General features: G+C 43.8%; 1 protein-coding gene across 3 annotated transcripts in view; it reads left to right on the forward strand.

The window, feature by feature from the left end:
* The window catches only part of AATK (apoptosis associated tyrosine kinase), a 93,546-nt gene extending 74,860 nt beyond the window's left edge, over positions 1-18,686 (forward strand). For all 3 annotated transcript variants that reach the window (XM_044296293.1, XM_044296291.1, XM_044296292.1), the window contains 6 exons: positions 4,511-4,632; positions 8,213-8,362; positions 9,998-12,818; positions 13,380-13,476; positions 16,735-16,998; positions 18,088-18,686. In XM_044296293.1, coding sequence (XP_044152228.1) covers positions 4,511-4,632; positions 8,213-8,362; positions 9,998-12,818; positions 13,380-13,476; positions 16,735-16,998; positions 18,088-18,116 — 3,483 coding nt within the window. In that variant the 3' untranslated portion in view covers positions 18,117-18,686. The remainder of the gene's footprint in view (positions 1-4,510; positions 4,633-8,212; positions 8,363-9,997; positions 12,819-13,379; positions 13,477-16,734; positions 16,999-18,087) is intronic.
* Positions 18,687-25,612: the final 6,926 nt, after the last annotated feature.

Genomic DNA, 25,612 nt, shown 5'->3' on the forward strand with positions numbered 1-25,612 from the left:
GAACACTCTGGGCCGGATCTGGCATTAATGCATGTCAATGAGAAAAAATGGAGGATCCAGCATTCCGGCAAGTGTTCCGGAATTTTGGACGGAGATAAAACCGCAGAATGCTGCGGTATTATCTCCATCCTGAAAAGACTGATCTGAAGACATCCTGATGCATCCTGAACGGAATGCTCTCCATTCAGAATGCATTAGGATAAAACTGAACAGTAGTGTTGAGTGCGAATATTCGAATATCAAATTTTAGCGAATATCGGCACTTCGCTAATTCGCAAATATTTTGAACATAGTGCTATGAATTTGATTTTTTTTTTTTTATTGTTATATTTTTTTCTTTCCCACTTCCCTTTTTTAGTTCTTACCTGTCCTTAGGATTCCTGGCTTCCTGGCTGCTCCAGTCAGTGCCCGTTGCCGCTTCTGCCGACTTCCGTGCTCATAGAGCGTCCCCATCACCATGGGAACGTCTCCGTACTAGAATGTACTGTCGGATTTGAGGATTACATTGAAATCGCAATTCGATTAATTCAAGTTATAATAATCGAATTGCGATTTTAACTTGGACCTTGTTTACTATGGTTGGCTTGGTAGAATTAGCGAATATGACGAATGTATTCGTCATATTCCACAAAACGAAGATAACGAAGTATTCTCCATCTTAGTTTTAGCTACCTATTCGTCAACTTCGCTAATTCTAGCAATCAAATAGGAAAGTTGAGTATAGAGACAGCTAAGTTTAATTCGATATGCGATTATATTACTTTGCTTTTTTTTTTAAATAGAATAATTATAATACTTGATAATTATTATATTTATTCTAATTATAAAAAAAAGAAAATATAATATTATAATCGCATAGCGAATTAAAAACAGCTATCTCTATACTTAGCTGTCTCTATAGTCAACTTTCCTATTTGATTGCTAGTATTAGCGAAGTTGACGAATATGGAGCTAAAACGAAGGAGAATACTTAGTTATCTTCGTTTTGAGGAATATGATGAATACATTCGTCATATTCCTCATCTTCGCTAATTCTAGATATCAAACCAATAGGAAAGTAGCCTTAAGTTATAATCGCAATACGCGATTATTTAAATTGCATATTAATAGCGATAACTAGAGTAATGACGAATATTCGATTTTGACGAATATGAGACGAATATTCTAGCGAATATTCACGAATTTCGTCGAAATCGAATATGGCACCTCCCGCTCAACACTACTGATCAGTTCTTTTCCGGTATTGAGCCCCTAGGACGGAACTCAATGCCGGAAAATAAAAACGCTAGTGTGAAAATACCAAAGGGGGGTGGCGGGAGGGGGAAAGGGGTACTGCGATGATGTTTATTTAGAGATGATTCTGATTTTATTTTAGATTTATGGGTCCAATATTTTCTATGTGGTTGTTTAAATACTCAGTTATCAGTGTTATTATTAATTCAGAGACATGATCAGCAATAAACGGGATCACAAAAAACATGTATAATGATTGTGAATGATGTACAAAAAAATCATAGCAGCATATATATATATATATATCTCAATAAAGCGCAGCAGTTTAGGCGTCCCCCTGAATCTAATTGTGAGAAATAGAATTGAGAACCATAATGGAGGATATTTAGGAAATAGATTGTTTGGAGAAAGCTAGCTCAAACTGAGCAGGGAACGAGTATTAGATTGGCAGCTGTGATATCTAGAAAGTTAGAGAAATTAAGTGAGTTGAACAGTGTAATAAACTATCTTACTAATAATGTTGCCAACAGAGAGCGACTGATATTAGAGCTTTTCAGTACTCAGGACATAAGCAGAATGTTTAGATAATACATAAAAGGTGCTGCTAATAACTGATATAAAAGGCATCTCCTTATTACTGAAGCGGTGGTGTGTGAAAGCGAACACAACCACCGCCATAATCTATCTGTACCTAAATAATAATACCATTAATACATACAGAAGATTTGAAAAAAACAACATACTAATGTTTTACGTTTTTTTATTATTACCAAGGGCTTTTAAAAAAAAAAAAGATAACACAGAGAGATATAAAGATATATTATCTTGTCTTTATTTTAAAAGAATATAATAAAGGGTTTTTTTAAAAAAGAAAGAAAAAGAATAAATAATTAGGCCTAAAACAGAATTGGTATAGCCCTCGGCTATTGATTATAAAACAATAAAATAAATTCCCTCTTGGCCTCACCTCCTTAATGAAGCAGCAAATTTCTCAATGTATTCACACCTGGCATAAATATATTAATAGATTTCCCTTCATTTAACGTATCACAAAACTATCTGCCTGCAGCCACCACTAGGGGGAGCTCAGTACATAGAGATTTGTACAGTTACCACGGACTGCAATGGAAGCTGTAATAATCTATTTGCACTGAGCTCCCCCTAGTGGCGGCTGCATGGAAATGCAGTGTTTTTATGTCAGGAAGAGAAGAAGTTCAGCACTGTGGCAGTCGCGTGGTCTGCATCCATTGGAGGTACATCACTGGTCCCATCATTGAAAATCTTATTTATTGTATTGATGATTAAAAATGAAGCGTATTTGATATTGACACGCTGTTAAAAAACAACAACCCGGTGAAGAGCTATGACATAGTATAGGGCCACTTGTTGGTGAAAGTCCATCTCAGAGCTGCGTTTTTCTTGGTACCTTTGGGGCATTTAAGCCTCACCCCAATCCGGCCCACTTCTGGGAGTGGTTTGCATAATAACCAGCCATTTTCAAGCCAGGACAAGCCAAATTTGCCTGGATTGGGATTGTTGGCAACTATGTTGCTGGTGGACACACATGCTGCTCAATCACTTTCCCCACAGTAAGGTCTCTGAATAGTAAGGGCAGGGCAGCCTTTAGAAATAGCTTTGTGCCCTGCTTGTCAGGGTGGGAGCAGAGCCTGTGCAGTACTATGGCAGGAAAGCTGAGAAATCGCCATCTGCAGGGGAAGTAAAGGACTATATTGTCAGCTGCCAGAGGGGGAAGGAGAATGATTCTGTCCAGATCCCACCCCTAACAGCACCACAGAGGGCAGCACAAAAAATGATGAAAAAAAGTTCAAAGCACAATAAGTTACTTTAAAAGGATATTCTGAGGCTTAAATATTGATGACCTCTCCTTAGGATGGCTTATCAATATCAGATTAGTGGAGGTCCATTTCCCAGCACGCCTGGCGATCATGATTAGGAGTCAGGGGGCACAGCAGCCTCTTCACTTGTATACCAAGCACAGCGCCGTACATTGTATAGTGACTGTGATTGGTATTGCAGCTAAGCCCCATTCACTTGAATGGGACTGGGTTGCTTAAAGGCCATGACACTGATGGACGTGACGGCACAGGCCCCAAGAAAAGGTTGCAGTGTTTACCTGAGCATGGCTTCCAACAATAGATTTGTCGGTGTATCAAGTGGGACCTTTATAAAAGCGGTATTCCCTTCTTGGACATTGGGGGCTTATCTCTCGGATATGCCCCCAATGTCTGGTAGAAGTGATAACCGCACCTATACTTACAACAGAGCCTGCAAAGTTTCGGAGGGTGCACTGCACGTGCCCGGCCTCCCTCCATTCATTTCTATGGGATTACTGAAAATAGACCCGCTCCATAGAAGTGAATGGAGGGGTGGGCGCGCTTGCGCAGTGAACTTCCCATTCATTTCAATGGGACGCTCCAATAGAAATGAATAGAGGGCAGCCGTGCATGTGCCATGCGCCAGCTGGCACTTTGTGGGCTCTTCCATACCTATCATGTATGTATCGCTAGGATACATCCCCAATGTCCAAGATGGGCAAACCTATTTAAGCGGATATTAATGACCTTTTGGTGCCACCTGCAAGGTCACTCCTCATTGGTTGCCAGGTGGCAGCTGAGGACCACAACGTGGCTCCAGATTCATATCAGGAGCATCCAGTACACATCACCCTCCATAAAGAAGTGCTCATAGCAGGTAGAAATGGAGCAGGGCATCTGTGGGCCCTGCATAGAAGGGTCCCGCTATCTAGGTGCCAACGCTGGCCCAGGCCTCTTATTTATTTTTTATCCACAATCACTTCTACTGCTACCAGCCGTCTCCATTACACCTTCACCATGGTGCAGAATCGATCTCATAGGTTCAGTCCCACTTGTGGCGTCTCCAGGCGTATAGTCCCTCATAGGAGTGCTGGGAAATAAGTCCCTTTTTTTTCTGCCACTCAGACTGTCCTGTTACCATGTTACACACATTCTGTATTCTGTAATCAAACACCTCGGCGCTGCGCCAGCTGTCCCCAGCTTGTGCCAGAGGAAGCACCATGCTGCCCAGATTAAGGAAGGGGAGGGGAAGTAGTCACTCTTCCATCTCAGAGCAGGGCTCTGCCCAAAGGGGGAGGAGGGGACTTCAGTGTAACCTCTCTCGTCAGGGTGAATCAGACATCTGCTGATCCTCAGGGAGGAGGAGGGGGGGAGTAGTAGGAAGCAGCAGCAGGGAAGCTTTAAAGTGTATCTAAGCGGCTGGCTGTGTTTGTGTCTTCCAGGATGACTACCTTGTGACGTCGGACCAGTTGTGGGTTCCGCTGCGCTGGATCGCACCTGAGCTCATTGATGAAGTACATGGGAACTTGCTGGTCGTGGATCAGACCAAGGCCAGTAACATCTGGTAAGACGCGACGTTTGTCTCTTTATTTGTCGCTAGCAGTAGGTCTTGGGTGGAGCCCGGAGCCTCCACAATGATGTATCATGCAGTACTCGGCTGAACCTGCGCCGGTCCCTGTGCGTTCCTCATGCTGCTGCCCATCTGCATGAGGACGGAGTGCTATGTGCTTGGGTGGGGCCTCGACTTTCTAACCTGTAAACAAATGCAATCACACATTGACCTACAATTATGTTACTTCATAGCGATGCCTGGCACATGGGGTGTAGGGTAGCCTTACAGCACCTAGGGAAACATATGGGTTATTTAAAGGGGGACCTACAGAGGGCGATCTCGAGACAAGGGGTTTCGACTTTTTACCATGCGCCCTGATTTTGTGCATCCTCATTGGGCATGGGGCTACTAGGAATTATGGGAGATCACTTGGTATAAAATAGGCACTCCTTGGATGGGATATGCTCTCACCCTGACGCCCCCTCCCCCTTCGCCGGTCAATATTTTACGTGTTCTGCACACGTCAAGGAGAAAAAAAGAATAGGGCATGTTGAGTTCGAGCATGCTCTCTCCTCAGTCATAACATATGCACGCTCAGCCAGGCTGACCATGCACGTGTATGGGAAGGTCAGGAAGAACAGCTGGCGACCGAACAAGTATTTGGCCAACAGCTTTTGAAGGTGAATGGCAGCTTTAAGAGAGAGGATGTAAAATGGAAGGCGGCATACCCATCCGGCTGTTAAATCCGAACTTAAAGGGGGCGATTGTTGGATTAAAAAAATAATAACTTGGGTCCAGGAATGCAAGGAGAACTTGTTTACGGGCCTCATGTGGACAGGATCTCCAGTACATCTGTCCTTTAGTCGTTATCTGTATGGACAAGCATCACAGAGATCATCTTGTCACCTACTAGTCATTTCAGTCCCTGGTTCACTGTTGAATGGGGGTGTATATAACATGTCGCCACCACGGGGGGGGGGGGGTGTTAAGTGTTAGATATATATATATATATATATCTATGTGTGTTTATATATATATATATGTATATATATATACATACATGTGTGTGTGTGTGTGTGTATGTATGTATATATATATATATATACACATTTGGGGTCATTAATCAAACTGGTATAAAGTAGAACTTGCTTAACTGCCCATAGCAACCAATCAGATTCCACCGTTCATTTTCCAAAGGAGGTGTCAAAAATGAAAGGTGGAATCTAATTGGTTGCTATGGGCAACTAAGTCAGTTCTACTTTACACCAGTTTGATAAATGACCCCAATTGTGTATCTTGGCATTCTGCTTTCATTTTCCAGGCAGCCATATTGTGATTGGTTGCTATGGGTAACAAGGCCGCATCTTTTTCCAAATCAGATCTTTGTGTTTGTGATAATTCTTGTTGCCATATTTACCATTTATTCTGGTTTTAATCATTATGTAAGGTGTTAGCCATAGCGACCACCAATCACCTCGCTGCTTTCATTTTCTAAAGGTGGTTACAGGTAGTTTCCTCAGCGTATTTGGTTGCCGTGGCAACAAAGACACGTTCCCTGTATACTGTTCTGAAATATGAAGGGCGTAGAGTATGGAATTAAATTAAGTTACTTGATATTCTATGGGGGAGATTTATCAAAATTGGTGTAAAGAAATAGTGGCTTAGTTGCCCATAGGAACCAATCAGATTCCAGCTTTCATTTTTTAGGGCTTTTTTTGAAAATGAAAGGAGGAATCTGGTTGGTTGCTATGGGCAACTAAGCCTATTTTCTTTCCATACCAGTTTTGATAAATCTCCTCCAGTGTGTTTTAAGGGTGGCCGTGATTAGTCATTTATTACCAGAACCTCACATAGTGGCTCATGTATGGCAACATGGCAGCCAGTCGCCTGTGGCTCTCCATCTGACTGCAATTCCCATCATCATCAGCTACTTTTGTGGCATGATGGGAGTTGTAAGTTTGCAGCAGCTGGAGAGCCGCAGTTTGGAGGTCAGCGTTGTAGTGACAGTATGTATATGTGATTTTTTTGGGGCATACCCATAATTCCATGTCATCGCCAATGTTATTAAAATCCAGTTGCATAATTTGTCACATCTGGGCCCTGGCACCTAAGGGGCCCCTAGATCTGTCATATAAGATATATCAGTACTATGAATAGCCCTTCAGGTCCTCTTTACCGCTTGTAGTCGCCCCAATGACTGTTATATAATGTGTGGCTAAAGGCCGAGGGCTCGTTTGTCGGCATTGCGTCTTTCATGTGGCCCTAAAAAACATCCTTGTCAGCAGCAAATCTCCTCTGTAAGGGCCCATTCACATGCCCGTATGGCTGTGGTGCCTGTATTGTGGAACGTGATACACAGGCATCAGCTGTGTGAACTCCGTGCTGTGGATGCGGACCCGTTGACCTGAATAAGTACACAATCTTCAAGATATGGCAAAAAATAGGACATGCCCTATCTTTTGCGGAGCACTCGGAGGTGCATATGTGGGCTTTCAGGTCCGTGCCTCCACTCTGCAAAAGGTAGGACATGTCCTATTTTTTGCCATATCTTGCAGATCATGGACTCATTCAGGTCAACGGGTCTGCATCCACAGCCGATGCCTATGTATCGCGGTCAACAATACAGGCACCACAGTCATACGGTCGTGTAAATGGGCCCTTACACAAGGAGATGTGCTGCTGACAAGGATGTTTTTTCGGGCCGGAGTTCACAAGGCCAGTGCCCATGTATTGTGGACTGCTATTTTTGTTCCGCAGCACGGGAATGGCAACCATATGGTCGTGTGAATGAGCCCTAAATAGGATGCGCTGCCAATAATAATAATACTGTATGGGGACCAAACAATCGTACTAACGATCATTCCTTCCCCATACAGTCTCATTGGGCATTAAATGCTCAATGTTAGTGGTAGACAAGGCCCGGTAGGCAGATAGCCAATGTGCCTAGAAGTACTGCAGCTGGTGCCAATTTTTTGGGGTCCAAACCTTTCTAAAAATCCATAGTTATTTGTGTTTTTTTTTGAGGAACCAGGGTACCGCCATTCCTGCCCAGAGAGCAAATATAAACCCCATACGCACATAGATCTGATTCCTGCCCAGAGAGGACACATCAACCCCATAAGCACGTAGCTCTGGTTCAGAAATATTATCAGCAGAGCCGAGGGGTGCGGAGATGTCGTGCCGTCAGATACCTGTTGACTTTGAGAGACGGCCGAGGGTGGGGTGAGACTCATTGTACGCTGTACTCATTGTAATTAGAATTTACAGGCGCGGGCCGAGTGAGCCAAAGTTCACCAAGTAACTGAGCAAGTTAAAACAAAGGGAGCACAGTGTCATGTGCACGGTCTGAGCGCGTCGGTGGAAAAATAAAACCTTTAATTATGTTGTCCCTGCAAAAGAAGGCAGCAGAGGCGTCAAGAAGAAGCCGTATGCAGCTCAGTTGTTTTTTCCATTGACGCTAGCTGCTTGAAAAGGTGCACTAAAGTTTGCTCCACCGTACAGTGTGGCACCAGTGTTTCTGTATATAGGTGATGCCGCAGTGTAGATGCTTGTGTCGTTCAGGGGTTCATATGATGTCTTATCTCCCACAAAGGTCCCTGGGCGTCACTCTCTGGGAGCTATTTGAATTGGGCCGCCAGCCTTATGACACGTACTCCGATCGGCAGGTTCTCTGCTATGTTATCAAGGAACAACAGCTCAAGCTACCTAAGCCCCAACTCAAGCAACTCCTCTCGGACCGCTGGTAAGAAATCCTATGTGCATGTGGACCTCAGACTGTTTATTACCTGGAGAACCTCATACCAGTCTTTCATTATAACTGTGGTGTCTGAGGTAGCCTCTAATGGGCAATCCACACAAAGACCTCAAACAAGAACTTGGTCAGATCTCAGAAGCTTTGGTTTTCAGTGGCCCCATGGACAGTTTTGGCTTCTAGCTGGATAAGGCCAAAATGTATCCCTTCTATGGCCACCTTTAAAGGGTTGTCTGCTTTAGAAAAGGCCTTGAAGATTAACAGATCACAACAGATCAATCAGCTATAGACCTCATGCACACGAACTTTGTTTTGGTCCGCATCCGAGCCACATTTTTTGCGGCTTGGATGCGGACACATTCACTTCAATGGGCCCGCAAAAGATGCGGACAGCACTCCGTGTGCTGTCTGCATCCGTTGCTCCATTCCATGGTCCGCAAAAAAAATATAACCTGTCCTATTCTAGTCTTTCGGACAAGAATAGGCAGTTATATTAATGGCTGTCTGTGCTGTTTTGGACTGCAAAACACACAATGGTCGTGTGCATGTTGCCATAATCTTTTGGGGTAACTGGCAACTCTTGCAAGTTGAATTTCAACATGACCACGACCAATTCTTTCTAGCAGGAGATAAGCTGTATCCACAAGTGTCTGCATGCATGTGTGTAAGGGGAGTTGGGAGGAACAGCTGTTGGCCGAATGACTTCTCAGCAGAAAACTGCTGAAGGTGTATTGGCGCCTTTTCTGCAAAGTTACCCGCTGATTGCCAGGTGTCCCAGCAGGGGATCACTTTTTAATCACCTTCTAACAATTAGGGATTGTCCAAAGTGGAGAGCTCCTTTAACAGTGTGGTAAATAAAGCTTTACCAGGTATCAGGCATTCTTGGCTGGTCTGCAGTCATGACAAAGAATGGAACCATTATGGAAGGGAATATAATTTCCATAGCGCACATCGGGGACGGAGTAGATGCACCAACCGTCTCATCTTGGAAACTAGTAGTCACCAGGGATTTTCTCCAATCAGAAAAACATGTGCATAACATGGATAAGTCACCCAAGAGACCTGCACATCACAGATTGTACACCATAGAAACATAGCAAAGGTCAGACACCATGCGAGGTCCCGCAACACCTCTCCGGGACTCTCCTAACCTTGTCACCACATGTACTACGACATGAGCCACATTAAGCCGGCCGTCCAGGGGTTAATGTTATTGGGACCTATCCCTACACATTCTGACGCTGTCCAATCAGTGCTGGCAGTATTAAGATGGCCATACACATTAGAGCAAAATTGTCAGAACTTGTCAATTTTGACTGGATCGTCCAGTGATCAGTTTGCACGGAGGCCTCTTGACTCTCCCCTGGATGGCAGGTGTCAGCTCAAAACATGCTTGATTTTACCATTCCCAGAAGTCATTGTGTAGCCTTAGTCTTAAATTTCCAGGAGGAGTAAATGAGGTACAGCTTAACTCAAAGAGTTCTAAAAGATGTTCCAGAATTGTTGCCCGAAGAATGCAGGTACTCTTTAAGAACAGCAAGCGCAAACATCGTAGGCTGGACATAGATGTCTTGCATATTGATTGCTATTGTTTCGTTTGTACTCATGTCTGCCTTTTTCTTCCAGGTATGAGGTGATGCAGTTTTGCTGGCTGCAGCCAGAGCAAAGACCCTCAGCCGAGGAGGTGCACCTTCTTCTCTCCTACTTGAGTGTCAAGGGCGCTGGCGAGCTGGAGGAAGAATTTGAAAAGCGCTGGAACTCCATGAAACCCAATGGTGGTGCAGATAGCGGGGTCCACCATGACACAGAGCTGTCATCCTACCCGCTACTGGAGCATTTCTCCTCTGATGGATTTCATTCTGATGGGGACGATGTGTTAACTGTCACTCAAACAAGCCAGGGCCTCAACTTTGAGTATAAGTGGGAGCGTGGGCGTCATGATCAATATCCACTGAGTCCTGGTTGCCAACCGTACCAAGACATGTACTACACCACAAGCTCCGGAGACAGAATCAGTCTGGGTGTATCGCCATCTGGATATGAGAATAAGGACTGCAATCCTGACTCTCGGCCCCTTGAGTTGGTACCAGTCGTGAGTGCACGCAGTCCATCAGTGGCAGGGGACTACTACATCCGTATTGAGGAACATCTAGGCGGCAATGTCCAGCAGGAATACAGCCCACAGCATGAAGAATGTGGCGTAAAAGAAGATTCTGGGACAGAAGAGGAACCCTGTGGTAATAGTCCTTCTATAAGCCTTTCTATGGAGCCCCTTCTGGTACATGTCGACGGTCCTACTGAAGATACCTGTTGGATTAGTCATGACAAAAACCTAACTTCTTGCTCCACTTCTGAAGATGAGGTAGATGAACATCCTGTGGAGGAAAATGACAGGTTGAAGAATTTTGTTGACCCTCTTAGAGCTTCACCATCATTTAATCAGTTATGCCAAGCAAAGCCTGGCGCAGGAGAGATACCACTGCCAATTTTTTTAGAAAGTGAGGACACTGGGCCAATCTGTATGGAGAGATTGGATTCTGTTACGATTAATGCTGAAGATGTCTTGCAGCAAAGTGACTTTCAAGACATATCTGAGAGGCCCTCTCAGCTTTCTGTATTTTCCCCACATTGGGCATCAAACATTTCATCAAACAATAATATCTCCAGCGAACCCCAGCAACACAGCCCAGGTGTCTGGTGCAACCACCGCTCTGAAGACACCCAGGATAATGAGGTACTACCTCCATATGGACCTGAAACATGGCAGGCCATGGAGACTGGCGAGGGTGACAATAATGTGTCAATAGCTGAAGGATTACAGGAAGATTTTTACAAGGCTGAGGAGCAAATGATCCAGGAATATTCAGAAACTCAGGTCTCACCTGGTCCATTCTCCCCTGCTGCTGCAGAAAACACACAAGCTAATAACACTGTACCACACTCCAATCATGTCCCCCATCCTCTAGAGTTTCCAGGCAGTCCAGATGTAGATTCGGGTCAAGAAATGGATCCTCTTGGGGTAGGTTTGGTGACACATTGTGAAGTTTCAGAGTCTTCATGTAACCTCCAAATCACAGAAGAGGACGACATATCTAATGCTGTATCTAATGGTGAATTGCTGTCTCCAGATAAAGAGATAAAGAGCCTAGAGAAGACTGTCCCTAAAGACTTTTACCAGATGCAGAGTGACAGTGAAGATGAGGATACCATGGAGCTAACTTCAGGGGTGTTTACAGACCTCTCTAGTGAGAGAGGGGATATGGCTCCATCCTTTAGGTCCTTGCAGAAACAGGTGGGGACTCCGGACTCTTTAGATTCTTTGGATATGCCATCGACAGCCAGCTCCTGTGAGGCATTTGGCATGGGAACCTATGTCCCCTGTGCCCAGCACAAAGCACTGGACAGTGGCTATGAGACGGAGAACTATGAGTCTCCAGAGTTTGTTTTGAAAGAACCACAAGACAACAGAGAAACTGAAGTTTATTACCAGCTCAGTCAGTCCCAGGAACATAGCCTGGAACCTGGAGATATGCCAATGTCCCGTTCAGTAAGCAGTGATTTACAAGGACTAGATGCCAAGAATCCCTACCGAGATTCTGCATATTTCTCAGACTATGACTCCTTTAATCGTGAGGAAGAGGAGGAGGGTGACCGGGGAGATGAAAGCAAGCCGCAAGAAGTCTCTGAGAGCTCGCTGTGTACTAAACTTGATATAGAAACTACTGTCTCAGATTTAGGAGGGAAAGTTGAGGACTTAAATGCTGATCAAGGGGCCAACGGGGAAGGCAGTCTTCCTGAGATATCTCTTTCTCCTCTACCTTCTACTGCTATAAAGGAGGGTTCATTGCTGGAGCCTCCTCTGATAGTGAGGGAAGAGTCAGTGGATGAAGGTTTGGGGTTAGACTGTCATAAGGATTCTTCCACTGAGAAAGAATCTGATATAAGTTCATCCGTAGAGCCAACCCCTTCACACAGGAACTTCACACTGTCTCCTGCACAGCTGTGCCTGACTAAAACATGCATGGTCAAGCCAGGTACAGCAGGTAGTATCACACTGACCACTGGTCTGCAGGCAGATGACAAGTCAACAGGCAATAGAGAAGCACTGGGAGCCTCTCATCTACCTAAATGCCTTTCTCCTCCACTGATACGGAAGGAGGGTAGAGTTGGTGACTCCCCAGATGATGATGACGAGGATGAAGAAAGTGATGACAGTGACGAGTCTGATGAAGAACTTCGTTGCTATAACATCCAGGAGCACAGTGAAGAGAGCGAGGAAGAACACACTACTATACCCATTATTATCACAGATAATGGGAGCTGTGGGCATCTCAGAAGCCTCCTCAAGACGCCTAGTTTCTTGCCTCAAGCTGAACCAACAGAGCTGGACAGAAAAAAGAAAGCTGTCTCTTTCTTCGATGACGTCACAGTCTATTTATTCGACCAGGTACGTCTCTTGACTTCCAGATGTAACATCCATATGTTCTTTATGTCATATGTTCTCCTCGATCGTGTATAGCAGTGGTCTCCAAACTGCAACTCTCGAGAAGTTGCAAGCCACAATCACTGCCACAGGGGATGTCATTGCATGTAAGGGTTGTAGTTTTGGCCCATTCAATCTTTTTCTTCTCATAGATGTCTATAAAAGATGTTAAGATGACTAATGTGGTTGCACATAATTTCCATTGAATTTTATGGGGCTCAACTCTTAAGCGTCAGAGCTTTAGTGAGGGTCATGTCAGCACAAAGATCTCCTGATAGGGGGTGGGGTGGGGGGTTAGTTGGCCACCTGGATTTTGCAGCTGAGACAGTGGCGTTAGGGAACACTTTTTTTTTGTGGTAATGACCACCATGAACTGTGGACATCCCTGGTGATGAGTTCTATAGTAGATCTCTAACAGGCCTAGTGATGATGGATGGGGGTGCATGTGGTAGAATGGTGGGATTTTGGCCCTGTATACCGTTTAGGCCTTCTTAAGACCCACTGTGGTTTTGTTTTTGGTTCTAGGAAAGCCCAACACTGGAGATACCGGATCAGGAATTTCCTGAACTTCCTTCTGTGCTGCAGGAGATGAATTTTAAAGAGCCCACAGACCATCTCTTAGGTAAACATAAAAACATGGAGTATTCTGGATGGATGGTGGTGGGGGGAACACTGTGGTCATAGTTTTAGGGGTTATGTTTTCATAACATACTATAGGCAGGACATGCCTAAAAGCACTTGCACACTGGTGCACCCTACTCAATGACTAAGTCAGTTAGATTCCTGCCCATCAATCTAATTTCAACCAATTAAGAAAATGCTCTTTTAGTGATGCTTCTATGCAGACCTATAAGTGCCCATGGTAATAGACTACAAACAGGTAGTCTGATCCTGCTGTTCTTTCCATTTGTCCCCTGCTTCCTGTTATCATAATGACTGTGCTTGCAAAATATGAAGGGGTACAAATGAAAGGATGTACAACTACAGGATTAGACTACACATGGTTTGTTTGTAGTCTGTTACCAGGGAGATGCATAGGTCTGCACTAAAAGCAAAATATATATTATTTTTTTATCAAGTCGCTTCATTTTGCATTGTACGTGCATTGGAGCAATACCAAAACATTGATTTGTGAAAATTGACATTTTAAAACAACCTTTAAAACATCTTTACATGTTCAGGTATATGAGCACTCATGGATTAACCATTATGGTGCTTAAGATTAATGTCTGTAAGCAGATACGATGTTCCAGGATGACCTTACGCAAACAGATTTGTGACGTACACTGGCTTTAAGCTGACACATGGGAGGTAATCCAGTAAATCAGTGCAGTGGTGAATGGAGAACATTCCTAGACATACGGAATGAGTACAATGAGGAGGATGGGAGATGTGTACGTCTTAGGCCAAGTTCACACTTCAGTTATTTGGTCAGTTATTTCCATCAGTTATTTTGAGCCAAAACTAGTAGTAAAGCCTACTCAGAGATTAGGTATAATGGAAAGATCTGCACCTGTTCTGTGCTTTTGACCTGGTTTTGGCTCACAATAGCTGATCGAAAACACTGATTAAATAACTGAATTGTGAATTCAGCCTAAGATGTGGTTTGTAGTGTATTGAAAGGGTTAACATTTAATACGTGCATAAATTTCTCACCATTTTCAAGATCTCTGCTTGCTCTGCTTAAAAGCCTGTGAACCCTTCAGAAGTCCTAAAAGTAGATAAAGATGACCGAATCAAAGAAAGGAGTCAAAAATATTAGACCTATTTATTTAACTATGTAATTTAGGGGTGACTGGTTCCCTTTAAATGAGAAGTGTTGTTTGGAGAAAGGAAAACCCTGCATCCAGCATAAAAACCTCATCTCGTATGTGACATGTGGTGGTGGTACCAAGTTTCGGTCTGTTCTACTGCATCTGGACCAGGATGGCTTGCCACCATTGATGCAACAATTAATTCTGAACTATACCAGCAAATTCTAAAGGAAAATGTCAGGACATCTTTCCGTGAGCTGAATCTCAAGAGAATTTGGGTCATGAAGCAAGACATCAACCCTAAGTACACGTGTCGTTCGACCAAAGAATGGTAAAAGTTAAAGTTTTGGAATGGCCAAGTCAAAGTCTTGACTAGGGATGAGCGATCTTCTGTTTTCAAGTTCGGTGTACAAGGTTCGGATTCTCTAAGAATTCCATTATGGATTCCGCTACCATGGACCATAACTACCATAAGTGGTAGCGCAATCCATTACGGAATTCTGAGAGAACCCAAACCTTGTACACCGAACTTGAAAACAGAAGTTTGCTCAACACTACTGACCTAATTCACTAGAAATGTTGTGGAAGGACCTGGAGCGAGCAGTTCATGGGAGGAAGCCCACCAACATAGCAATAGGAATCGGCTAAAATTTCTCTGAGCTGATGTTCAGGACTAATCAACAATTACAGGGAACGTTTACTTGCAGTTATTGCTGCACAACACTCACAGTATGTGATACTAGATGATTTCCCTAAAAAAATAAACAACCAAGTGTAATATTTTTAAATCATTTGTCTGATTTGGTTATCGTTTTCTACTTTTACAACTTTTGTGAAAATCTGATGTTGTTTTAGGTCAGATTTATGCAGAAATATGGAACATTCTGAAAGGTTCACAGACTTTCAAGCACCACTGTACAGTGATCCCTCAAGATACAATGGCCTTAGGATACAATATTTTCCTCCTACAATGATGGTCTTTTCTGGGCCATCATAAGTTGAAACTAGACTCAACCTACAATGCCTCAGACTCTTGTCCAGCCAATCAATATGGGCATTTCACTGGTAAAACACCTTTATTGGTTGTCCAGTAGCTCCCCTGCAGTACTCAATGTCCTGTACTGCCCCCCATCTGTGCCAGGATGATCTGCTCCTTTGGACACCATTTGAGTGGCAGCTCCATTTTATTTTTCTGAGACATGTATGTACTTTGCACGTCCCTGAGAAGGTCCTGCCCTCACCATAGAAAGTCATTTACAGCTTCCAGCATCTATTCCTGTTTTACTCAAGTACTTGCTTTATCCATCTTGGTTATTTGCTTATTTTTCTTAAAACTCCACTTTTTCTTATTTAGCGATTATATATTTGAGCTTTGGAACCAGTTAGGCTGAGTTCACACGAGCGTGACAGATTAGGTCCGGATGTGTTCAGGGTGTGTTCAGTTAAACTCGCACCATTTTGCAAGCAAGTTCAGTCAGTTTTGGCTGCAATTGCGTTTAGTTGTTCAGTTTTTTCCGCGCGGGTGCAATGCGTTTTGATGCTTTTTTCACGCGCGTGATAAAAAACTGAAGGTTTACAAACAACATCTCTTAGCAACCATCAGTGAAAAACACATTGCATCCGCACTTGCTTGCAGATGCAATGCGTTATTAACGCAGCCCCATTCACTTCTATGGAGCCAGGGCTGCGTGAAAAACGCAGAATATAGAACATGCTGCGATTTTAAAGCATTGCAGAAGTGATGCATGAAAAAAAATGCTCATGTACACAGCCCCATTGAAATGAATGGGTCAGGATTCAGTGCGGGTGCAATGCGTTCACCTACTGCATTGCACCCGCGCGGAAATCTTGCCCGTGTGAACGCAGCCTTAGTGGTTTTCCATAGCGTTTTGGACTGAAGTTACAATTGTTTCAACTTAAAATAGTTGTTCCAGAACCAATTAAACTTGAGGGACCACTGTATATGCAGGGTCTCCCTCCTCCAGGCTGGAAAAGCATTCTCCGAAATGGATAGAACTAGAAGGCGGCTAAGGAGCTGCCTTCTAGTGCTATCTGTTTCGGAGAACTTTTGGGGGATTTTGTCTTGCAGCACAGATGGACTAACTCTTGCATCTATTACTTGACAGGCAGCGGTGAGTTTGAGTGGGAGGAGCCCTTGCCTACTAAACCTGTGAAATCCTCCTTCATCACCTCACTCACACCAGTCGTGCTGAACACTGAAGTTGACAGCGCTCCCAATCCCATGCCTGTATCCGCAGCTGTGCCCATTCCCGTGCCCGTCCAGAAGCCGCAGCTGCCTGTTCAGTTTTCCAGATTCAGCGTCTCTCCAACTGCTGTGTCCCGATTCTCTATAACCCAAGTGGCCGACAACGCCATGGGATCACTGGAAGGTAAGGCCAGACTGTTTATTTTGTCGTATTTAAAGGACCACCAACCTACAAATGGTCAAAGGTCTCATGGTGGTCATGAGTTTTCTGCTGTTGCTAATCTCGGACCCCTTCAACAGTCTAAATCAGGCATGTCCAAACTGCGGTCCTCCAGCTGTTGCAAAACTACAACTCCCAGCATGCCCTAATAGCTGTAAGCTATCCAGGCATGCTGGGAGTTGTAGTTTTGCAACAGCTGGAGGGCCGCAGTTTGGACATGCCTGGTTTAAAATCAACTGAGAGCAACATCTATAAAAAAAAGATTTAGAGCTTTTTTCTCTATACACTGTATCCGTGTATGATTATTCCACCATGGAGTTGCCCTTTAAATGGCTCCTGACAGGTCAGTGTGGCAGCCACCAGTCTCAAGCTGTGCCTTGAGGTTTGGGGGGGGGGGGGGCACAACAGAGACGTGAGGTTATTTCTCCAGAAATGCATTTTTTTTTCTTCTATGAGGAAGTGAGCGGAGAGCTAGACTGGGCGCGGTGCAGCTTGTGGTTTTAAGTTGTACAAAAACATTCAGCTTCACGTCAGTCATGCATCAATAGGAAAGCGGTGTCACTGGTAGCGACAGTGTGTAATAATGATTATTAATGAGGATCAGAAATACATTCAGTCAGAAGTCAACCAGAAAAACATGATTTATCACTCCAGAGAACACTTTTGCAGTGCTTCTGTGACAACGTGCTTTACACCACTCCAGCTGCCTCTTGGCATTGAGCATAGCAATCTAAGGCTTGTGTGCAGCTGCTCCACCATGGAGAAGCATTTAACGAACCTCCAGCCTCACTTCCAGAGATAATATGGAGCTCTGTAATGGGTGATGCAACAGAGCATAGAGAGAGTTAGCTTCAGCACTTGGCAGTCCACTCCCGCATTGTGGTTGAGCTCTTCAGTGTTTGTCTAGACATAACATGACTGTGTGCTTGATTTATGTAATCCTGTGGGAGCTGTAAAGACAGCCATTGGTTGTCACCCAGCTTTCCCAGGAACCAGTATATCAATTTATTACGGTCAGGCCGGTTACTCATGTCCACATTTTCTTCCATATAGAAAAAGTGAAGCCTGGACATCAAGTCTAATGTAGCAACGAGCTGATATTTACTTGGAGGCTTCTGAAGCTCAGGACTGGACAACCCACCACACCATGGAGCTGTCTGGAGAAAGGTCTTACTGTCTATTGATTGCTGCTGTCAAGGAACCTTTTATACCCGGATGCCCGGCTGTGTATGCAGGTGGCACATATTTGTGGTTTGCACTCAAGGTTTGGACCTGTACCAATGTGTCTGTAGGACCGCGTGTTTGGACTGGTTCATATATGTGCTGATCTCATGAATGTGGGTATGCAATGACCACACGTGTACATAGTGTCACCTACCTATATCTTTTGAATTCCTTTCATGGAGGCAATTAAGATATACCCATGACCCGCACAGGCAGCCATTTTGTGGACTTGACCACTATTTCACCTGTCACTAGAGGCAGCAAATTAAAGGCACAAAATGGCTGCCTCTAGTGATTGGGGTGTAATTATATTTTAAACTGAGGTTTAGATGGACTACCACTAACTCAGACCATGGAGAAGAAAAAAAAATAAAAATCATCAAAAGACTAACCTGAGCCTGGACAGACCCTCCCTACCCCCAATAAGACGCTGACCATTACCAGTATAATGGGTGAATATTCGGCGCATAAAGCTCAGTACGGGGGAGGGGAACTTGTATCCCATTATATAGTAATGCCATGGTTATACGGATTAATGGATGCCTGGACATTGCATGACCCGTGGACTGAACGATCAAGTCACAGAGTTGTATCCCACAGCAGCTCAGAGACCCGTCGGATTCATAAAATGGCCTAGCGTTCAGGCTCCAGCCGCTTTGCTCCATAGCGCATCCCGAGGGATCGCTCGACGTGTCTATCCATAGGATGTATAGATGGATGAAGATATTTATATTTTGTAACAGATTATAAATGAATGATTGCTCTATCCTGAAGTCCTGCTGTCGGTGGGGCGACCTCTTCGGTCCTCCGCCCCCCCCCCCCCCCCAAACCCCTGTGTGTGCGCGTGCGTGTATATATACATATCTATATACTGTATATTGTATAAGCGAGAGTATAAGGGCCAGTGTACAAAGGATTTATTTTTTACAATGACCTCCATAGGGTTCGTGTGAACCTATAGAAGAACACACTTGTTATCTGGACTTGGACATGTGTACGCAGCACTTTATGCATCAAACCCGAACAGACAATAACCTCAGCTGAGGCAGCACCGCTCGCTCCTTCTTCTGTAGAGGGGCAGCGGCCATTTTGTGGACTGACCATAGAGCAGATTTATGAACTGCCCATAGCAACCAATCAAAGCTCAGCTTTCATTTTTCACAAGCAGTGTAAGAAATGAAAGCTGTGCGCTAATTGGTTGTCATGGGCAACACAGACCTTTTCATGAATCTCCCACAAAATGGTGGCCACCTCAGAATGACTCCACGCATCCACCTCTCTAACTGCATATCTTTATCGACATTGAGATTTTATCCCCATAATAGCCATATATCCTTGCCTGACACCACAGTGGTGAACATGTCCTACACACAGAGACTGCTCTGGCTGTTGTGAGATTACATCTCCCAGCATTTCCTGCCAGCCACAGGCTGGGAGATGCCATTTGTAACAGCTGGAGGAGCCAACTTTTGATTAGGCCCGGTGTTGGTGGCCTTGTTGCTCCGAGCAACCCCTCAGCCCAGCTTTAGGACTGCACTAATGAAAGATGGCCGCTGATCGGTTGCTATAGGCAACAAGGCCACACTTTACTAGAATCTAGTCAACCTGTGTAACCCATGCATAATTTCCTGCAGGCCTCATATGTCAAGATGGGCTTTTAGTAAGGACTCATGCACACAACCGTAGCAGGTCTGTACCTGTATTGTGGCCCGCAGTATGCGGGCACTGGCCGTGTATGCACCGTATCATGGATGTGGACCCATTCACTTGAATGGGTCCGCAATTCAGGAGCTGTGACATGGATTGGAAGCACTAACGGAGTGCTTCTGCCTCTGCACAGCAAAAATAGAAGAGCATGCACTACTGCGAACCATCATATGTGAGTGAACGGGTCCACGTCCGCAGACAGTGGGCACAGTCAATGCCCGTGCCTTGCGGATCTCAATTTGCGGTCCGCAGCATGGGCACAGCCAGCGCACGGTCGTGTGCATGAGGCCTAAGGCTGAATAGATAGGAACCAGAATAATTCACTAAGGGCCTTTTTTTTTTTACTCTGGCTGAGGATTGGGTAGACTGGACATAACGATTGTTCCTGCTCCTCACTTTGCATCGGGCAGTGTAAGGCACTTTAATAGAGCACCAGTTGACTGCATCGGCCCCTGTAGGAAGACCCTTAGTAATGTGTATTGTGTTCCAGCTCTGCTGCAGGACACGACCAAACACTGTCTGATGTCCATGGATGGTGAGGGCAGGAAGGAGCTTGCTTCCTTCTATACTTCTTACTACTGTGCTGCCCAATTGTTTACACTGCAAAGCAGCCCGTGTGGGTGGGACTTAAAGGGCATGCGTCAGCAGATTTGTACCTATGAAACTGGCTAACCTGTAGCATGTGCACTTGGCAGCTAAAGGCATCTGTGTTAGTCCTATGATCTTATGTGCCCGCATGGCTGAGAAAAATATTTAAATGTATGCAAATTATCCTCTAGGAGCAACGGGGGTGTTACCGTTACACCTAGAGGCTCTGCTCTCTCTGCAACCACTGCACCACCTGTACTTTGACAGGGCCAGGCAGTGAAAATGTCATCACACCTGGCAGTGTCAATCAAAGTGGAGAGGGCAGGGCAGTTGCAGTGCGAGCGGAGCTCCTAGAGGCTCATTTGTATATTAAATGCGGGCACATATGAATATGGGACCAACGCAGATGCCTTCAGCTGCCAAGTGCACATGTAACAGGTCAGCCAGTGTCATAGGTACAAAACTGCTGACAGGTGCCGTTTAAGGGCTCATACACACGACCATATGTATTTTGCGGTCCGCAAAAATTATGGATGACATCCATGTGCATTCCGTATTTTGCAGCACGGAACAGCTGGCCCTTCATAGAACTGTACTATCCTTGTCCGTAATGCAGACAATAATAGGAAATGTTCTATTTTTTTGCGGAACGGAAACGGAATGCACACGGAGTAACTTCTGTTTTGTTTTTTTGGCGGACCCATTAAAGTAAATGGTTCCACATATGGTCGCCAAAAAAATAAATAAACGGACACGAAAAGAAAATACGTTTGTGTGCATGAGCCCTAAGTTCACTGCAGTATTGCAGAGGTGATCTCCCACTAGAGGGCGATCACATACACTAAAAAGACCTCTGGTTTCTGTCAGTCACAAGAGTAGACTGATCCCACCCACAATGAGCTGCGCTGCAGTGTAGACAATGGGGACAAGGTAGCGGTGGTCAATATTAATGAGGTTGCGTCCACCTTGGTGTGGACCTGGTGACAATCTTTCAAGTCTTCCGATTGTGCCTTGGAATGTGTCGTTCCATAGTACAACATGAACACAGTGGTAACTGTTGTGAAAACATTCCTCCTCCTCCTCCCAAAAAATTCATTGCATCCCCAATAACTTGGTCCTCATCGATGTCTCAGTAATATCCGTTTCTGTGAAAGCTGGGTTCCCCAGCGTCCTTAGAATTCTGATTGGACAAATACAGCTGCATGGGAATGCATTATTGCCTGTGTGCCAGTTTGTCATTCAGGAGTCTAGGAAAGCAAGATGATAACCAAAATGGCTACCATGACGGTTCACTCAAAAGGGTTGTCACCCAGCTTTCCCAGGGCAGGTAACAGGATTGTTTTCATCTGCTCCAGAAAGCTGGATGATAATCTTAGTGAGAACTGTAAGGCCCCTTTCACACCAGCGGGTTTTCCACGAGGGTGCAATGCGTGACGTGAACGCATTGCACCCGCACTGAATCCTGACCCATTCATTTCAATAGGTCTGTGTACATGAGCGATGTTTTTCACAAATCACTTGTTTGATGTGTGAAAATAGCAGCATATTCAGCTTTTTTTCATGCAATGCAGGCCCCATAGAAGTGAATGGGGCTATGTGAAAATCGCAAGCATCCGCAAGCACGTGCGGATGCAATGCAATTTACACGGATGCTTGCTAAGGAGATTATAATAAATTAGGATGAGGTCCATTCACTTCATTATTTTCCATGTTATAATGGAAAATAATAAAATCTACAGAACACCGAACCCAAACCCGAACTTCAGTGAAGAAGTCCGGGTTCGGGTACCACATTCAGTTTTTTTATCATGCGCGTGCAAAACTCATTAAAACGCTTTGCACTTGCGTGGAAAAAACTGCAATTACAGACAAAACTGACTGAAATTGCGTGCGCACTCCCGCAACGCATCCAGACCTCTTCCACAACGCCTACGTTAAAGGGCCCCTTTTCTACAGCAAATCCTCAGCCTACCACGTAGCCATACCATATTAGATACCACACAGCTTGTCCAGAAAAAAATGAAAAGATTTAAACATTTATGGCTGTTTTTGGGAAAGCTGGGTAGCAGCCAATATGGTCACCATTACAGCTCTCACAAGCGCATCCTAAATCATAAATTTGCACAAATTCTTGAGCTACGGATGGATAGTCAAAAGATTTACCACCCTGGATTCCCAGAGCTGTATGGGCTGGGTTCACATACTGTGTTTTCCCCCCCATGGTTTTTAATTGTTTTTATGTCTTTTTGAAATGCCAGGAAAAAAAAAGCATGTATTTTGCCATGTGTATGTCACCTGTACCTGCACCGTGAAACAGACGGGAATTTTTAAAATGTGATTTTTAAACTGCATTTCTGCAATAAAACAAAAAAATAACAAAAATAAATGCACCATGTGAACACAGCCTTGAAGGCTATATACACCTTTGGGGGATTATTTTTTTTTTTTTTATTAATATTGCTTTGTACTCATTTAGAGCTAAAAAATAAATCCAATTTTCTTAATTGGTCTTTATTAAAAATGTTGAACCCCTGTCTCTGTGCAGTCTTCAGTTTCTCTAGTAGCAGGATCTGAATTTTCACCCTGTTCTGTCAGGCAGCTCAGCTGAGGGCTCCTTATCTCTGACCTTGTAAACACTCATTAGAACTCAATTCTTACCTTACTGATAAAGGATGTGGCCTAAATAAGAGTTTATGACGTTTTAGAGATAAGGATTATTGACCGGCACAAAATTAAAGTACAATTATCACAGCTAGAAAAAACGCTAACCCTTTGTGACAGAACGGTTCAATATTTTTAATAAAGACCAATTTTAGAAAATTATTTTAGCACAGAATGAGTAAAAATGCAAAAAAAAAAGGCGCCCGAAGGTGTACATAACCTTTAAAGACATAACAAAAGAATAGATTATAATTAAACATTCTATTTGTACTATAACCCCCCTCCTGCCCATATTGTCCTTCCTATAAACTGAGGCTACTGAACTTTGTATGGCCACCTATTGAGGGACTACAACACCCAGCTGGCAAAACATGCTGGTTCTTCTAGTCCTGTATTAATATATAAAACCTAGTAAAAGATAAAGAACGGCATAAACCCGCTTTACAGTATATGTCATTTGCTGCCAAAGAGACCTGTATACATGTGGCATTAGGAGAAATGGAGTCATTTTACTGCCCCCCCTTTCCCCTCTCCCATCATTTTATTTGCCCCATGTCCCAAATTCGAGGTATAGGATACAAGTGCAATGAAATGTTCAATAAACTAAAGAGAATGTTACGTACATGTTTCTGCGGGATCATCTATTGCTTGATGGTATCTTCCACCCTACGTTTCACCAATGCAGTACTGGCAGCCATTTTGTAATATAAGCTCCTTTAAGTAAAGAGTGCAATAACCACTCATTTTGCCCTAATATGGTGTGTGTAAATACCTCCATTACCTACCTCATCTGAGGTGTGTGATAATCGAGAACAGATCGCAGGAAACACATCTCAGACAGAATGGAGTAAATTTTACCTCACAAAATGGCTGCCACAAAATTGCTGAATGACAACCAATATGGCCTCCATAACAGCTGTCGAAAGGTGTTACTCAGCTTTCCAGACTCCAGAAGGGTTAATTAAATCTGCCTACTTACCTTTTTACACATGCATTTGCTATGTGATCTTCTAGCTGGGTGACAACCCCTGTAGGAGCAGGAGTGGCGGCCATATTGCTCTCCCAGATACAAAAGACGACAACAAACACATGCGCCTCAGTGATTAAAACTCTTTATTAGACTCACATTCTTTGTGCTGTACAATAAAATAAAATCAATTATACAATAAGATAATTTAGCAAATTTACAACAGACACAAACTGACGCCATGAATCCCGAGAAGAGTATGCGTCAGTGGTTACAGTCCAGCATCTGTATATGCATGGGGATATATATATTTATTGATTAAGTCTATGCCGGCCTACTGTATGTACAGGATATAGTCATTACTTTACCAGCAATAATGGGAGCGGCCATTTTGTAGGAAATTTTCAGCCTTTCCAATTTGCGGGAAACTAGTGACATCATAAAGGCATCGGGGAAGATTCCTCAAAACTAGTACAAAGGCAAAGTGGCTTAGTTGCCCACCTCCATACTCCCGATATACACGCACTTGTGCCGAGAACAGTTCTCCTTTTTGCATCATGTTGTTCTCAAGTCTGAAATTATGTGTTAATTTCTTCCTTTCTATCTCTCCAAGAGGATCTGGATCTCTGTATCAGGAAAGATAGTTGGTTACGTGATAACTGCTCATATCTGTTGCCACCAAAGGGAGCCGACTGCCTACTGTGTTATTCAATATACAACTGGCTCCCTCTAGTGGTGACATGTTATGGTATAAATCTATGGCTCTGCTGAGGATTTGGAAGAAATCATTGACACAGAATGTTAAACCCATTTAGATAAAAAAAAAAGTGGCGACATCCGCAATGGAGAACATGGGCAAAAATATATAACCCCTTTATTAGAGAGCTGCCAGAGGATCTAGATAAAAGCAGAGTTTACAGAGTTACATATTCAAATATTTCTCAGATTTTGAATTTGTGTCCCTATGGCAATACTTCCTGGCAGCAGTGTAATCATAGGCTCCATAGTGACCATTTTGTTACTTCCTTTATCTTACTTTCAATAAGAAAAAAGGTGGATTCTGAGTGGTTGTTATGGTAACAAGAAGTGCTGTCCTGGGGACAAAAGGCTTAGAAACGCATAAAAAAAAAAAAAATATGCCATCATGGAGGAATAAGAAATTTAAAGGCTATGTACCCCTTTATTTATTTATTTTTTTCAGTTGGTCTTTACTATACATTTTAAGCCCCTTTCTCTGTGCAGCCTTGAGATTCTCTAGTAGCAGGCTCTTTGTTCCATCAGGCAGTTCAGCTGACGGCTCCTTATCTCTGACCTTATAAAGACTCACTATAGCTTAATTCTTATCCATTTAACATATACAAAAAACATACGTTAACTGATGACATACAGTGGTATCCATTCACCATAGAGTCCCACTGTAAAATACCGGAC

This window comes from Bufo gargarizans, chromosome 6, assembly GCF_014858855.1.
Source record: "Bufo gargarizans isolate SCDJY-AF-19 chromosome 6, ASM1485885v1, whole genome shotgun sequence".
NCBI classification, from domain to species: Eukaryota; Metazoa; Chordata; class Amphibia; order Anura; family Bufonidae; genus Bufo; species Bufo gargarizans.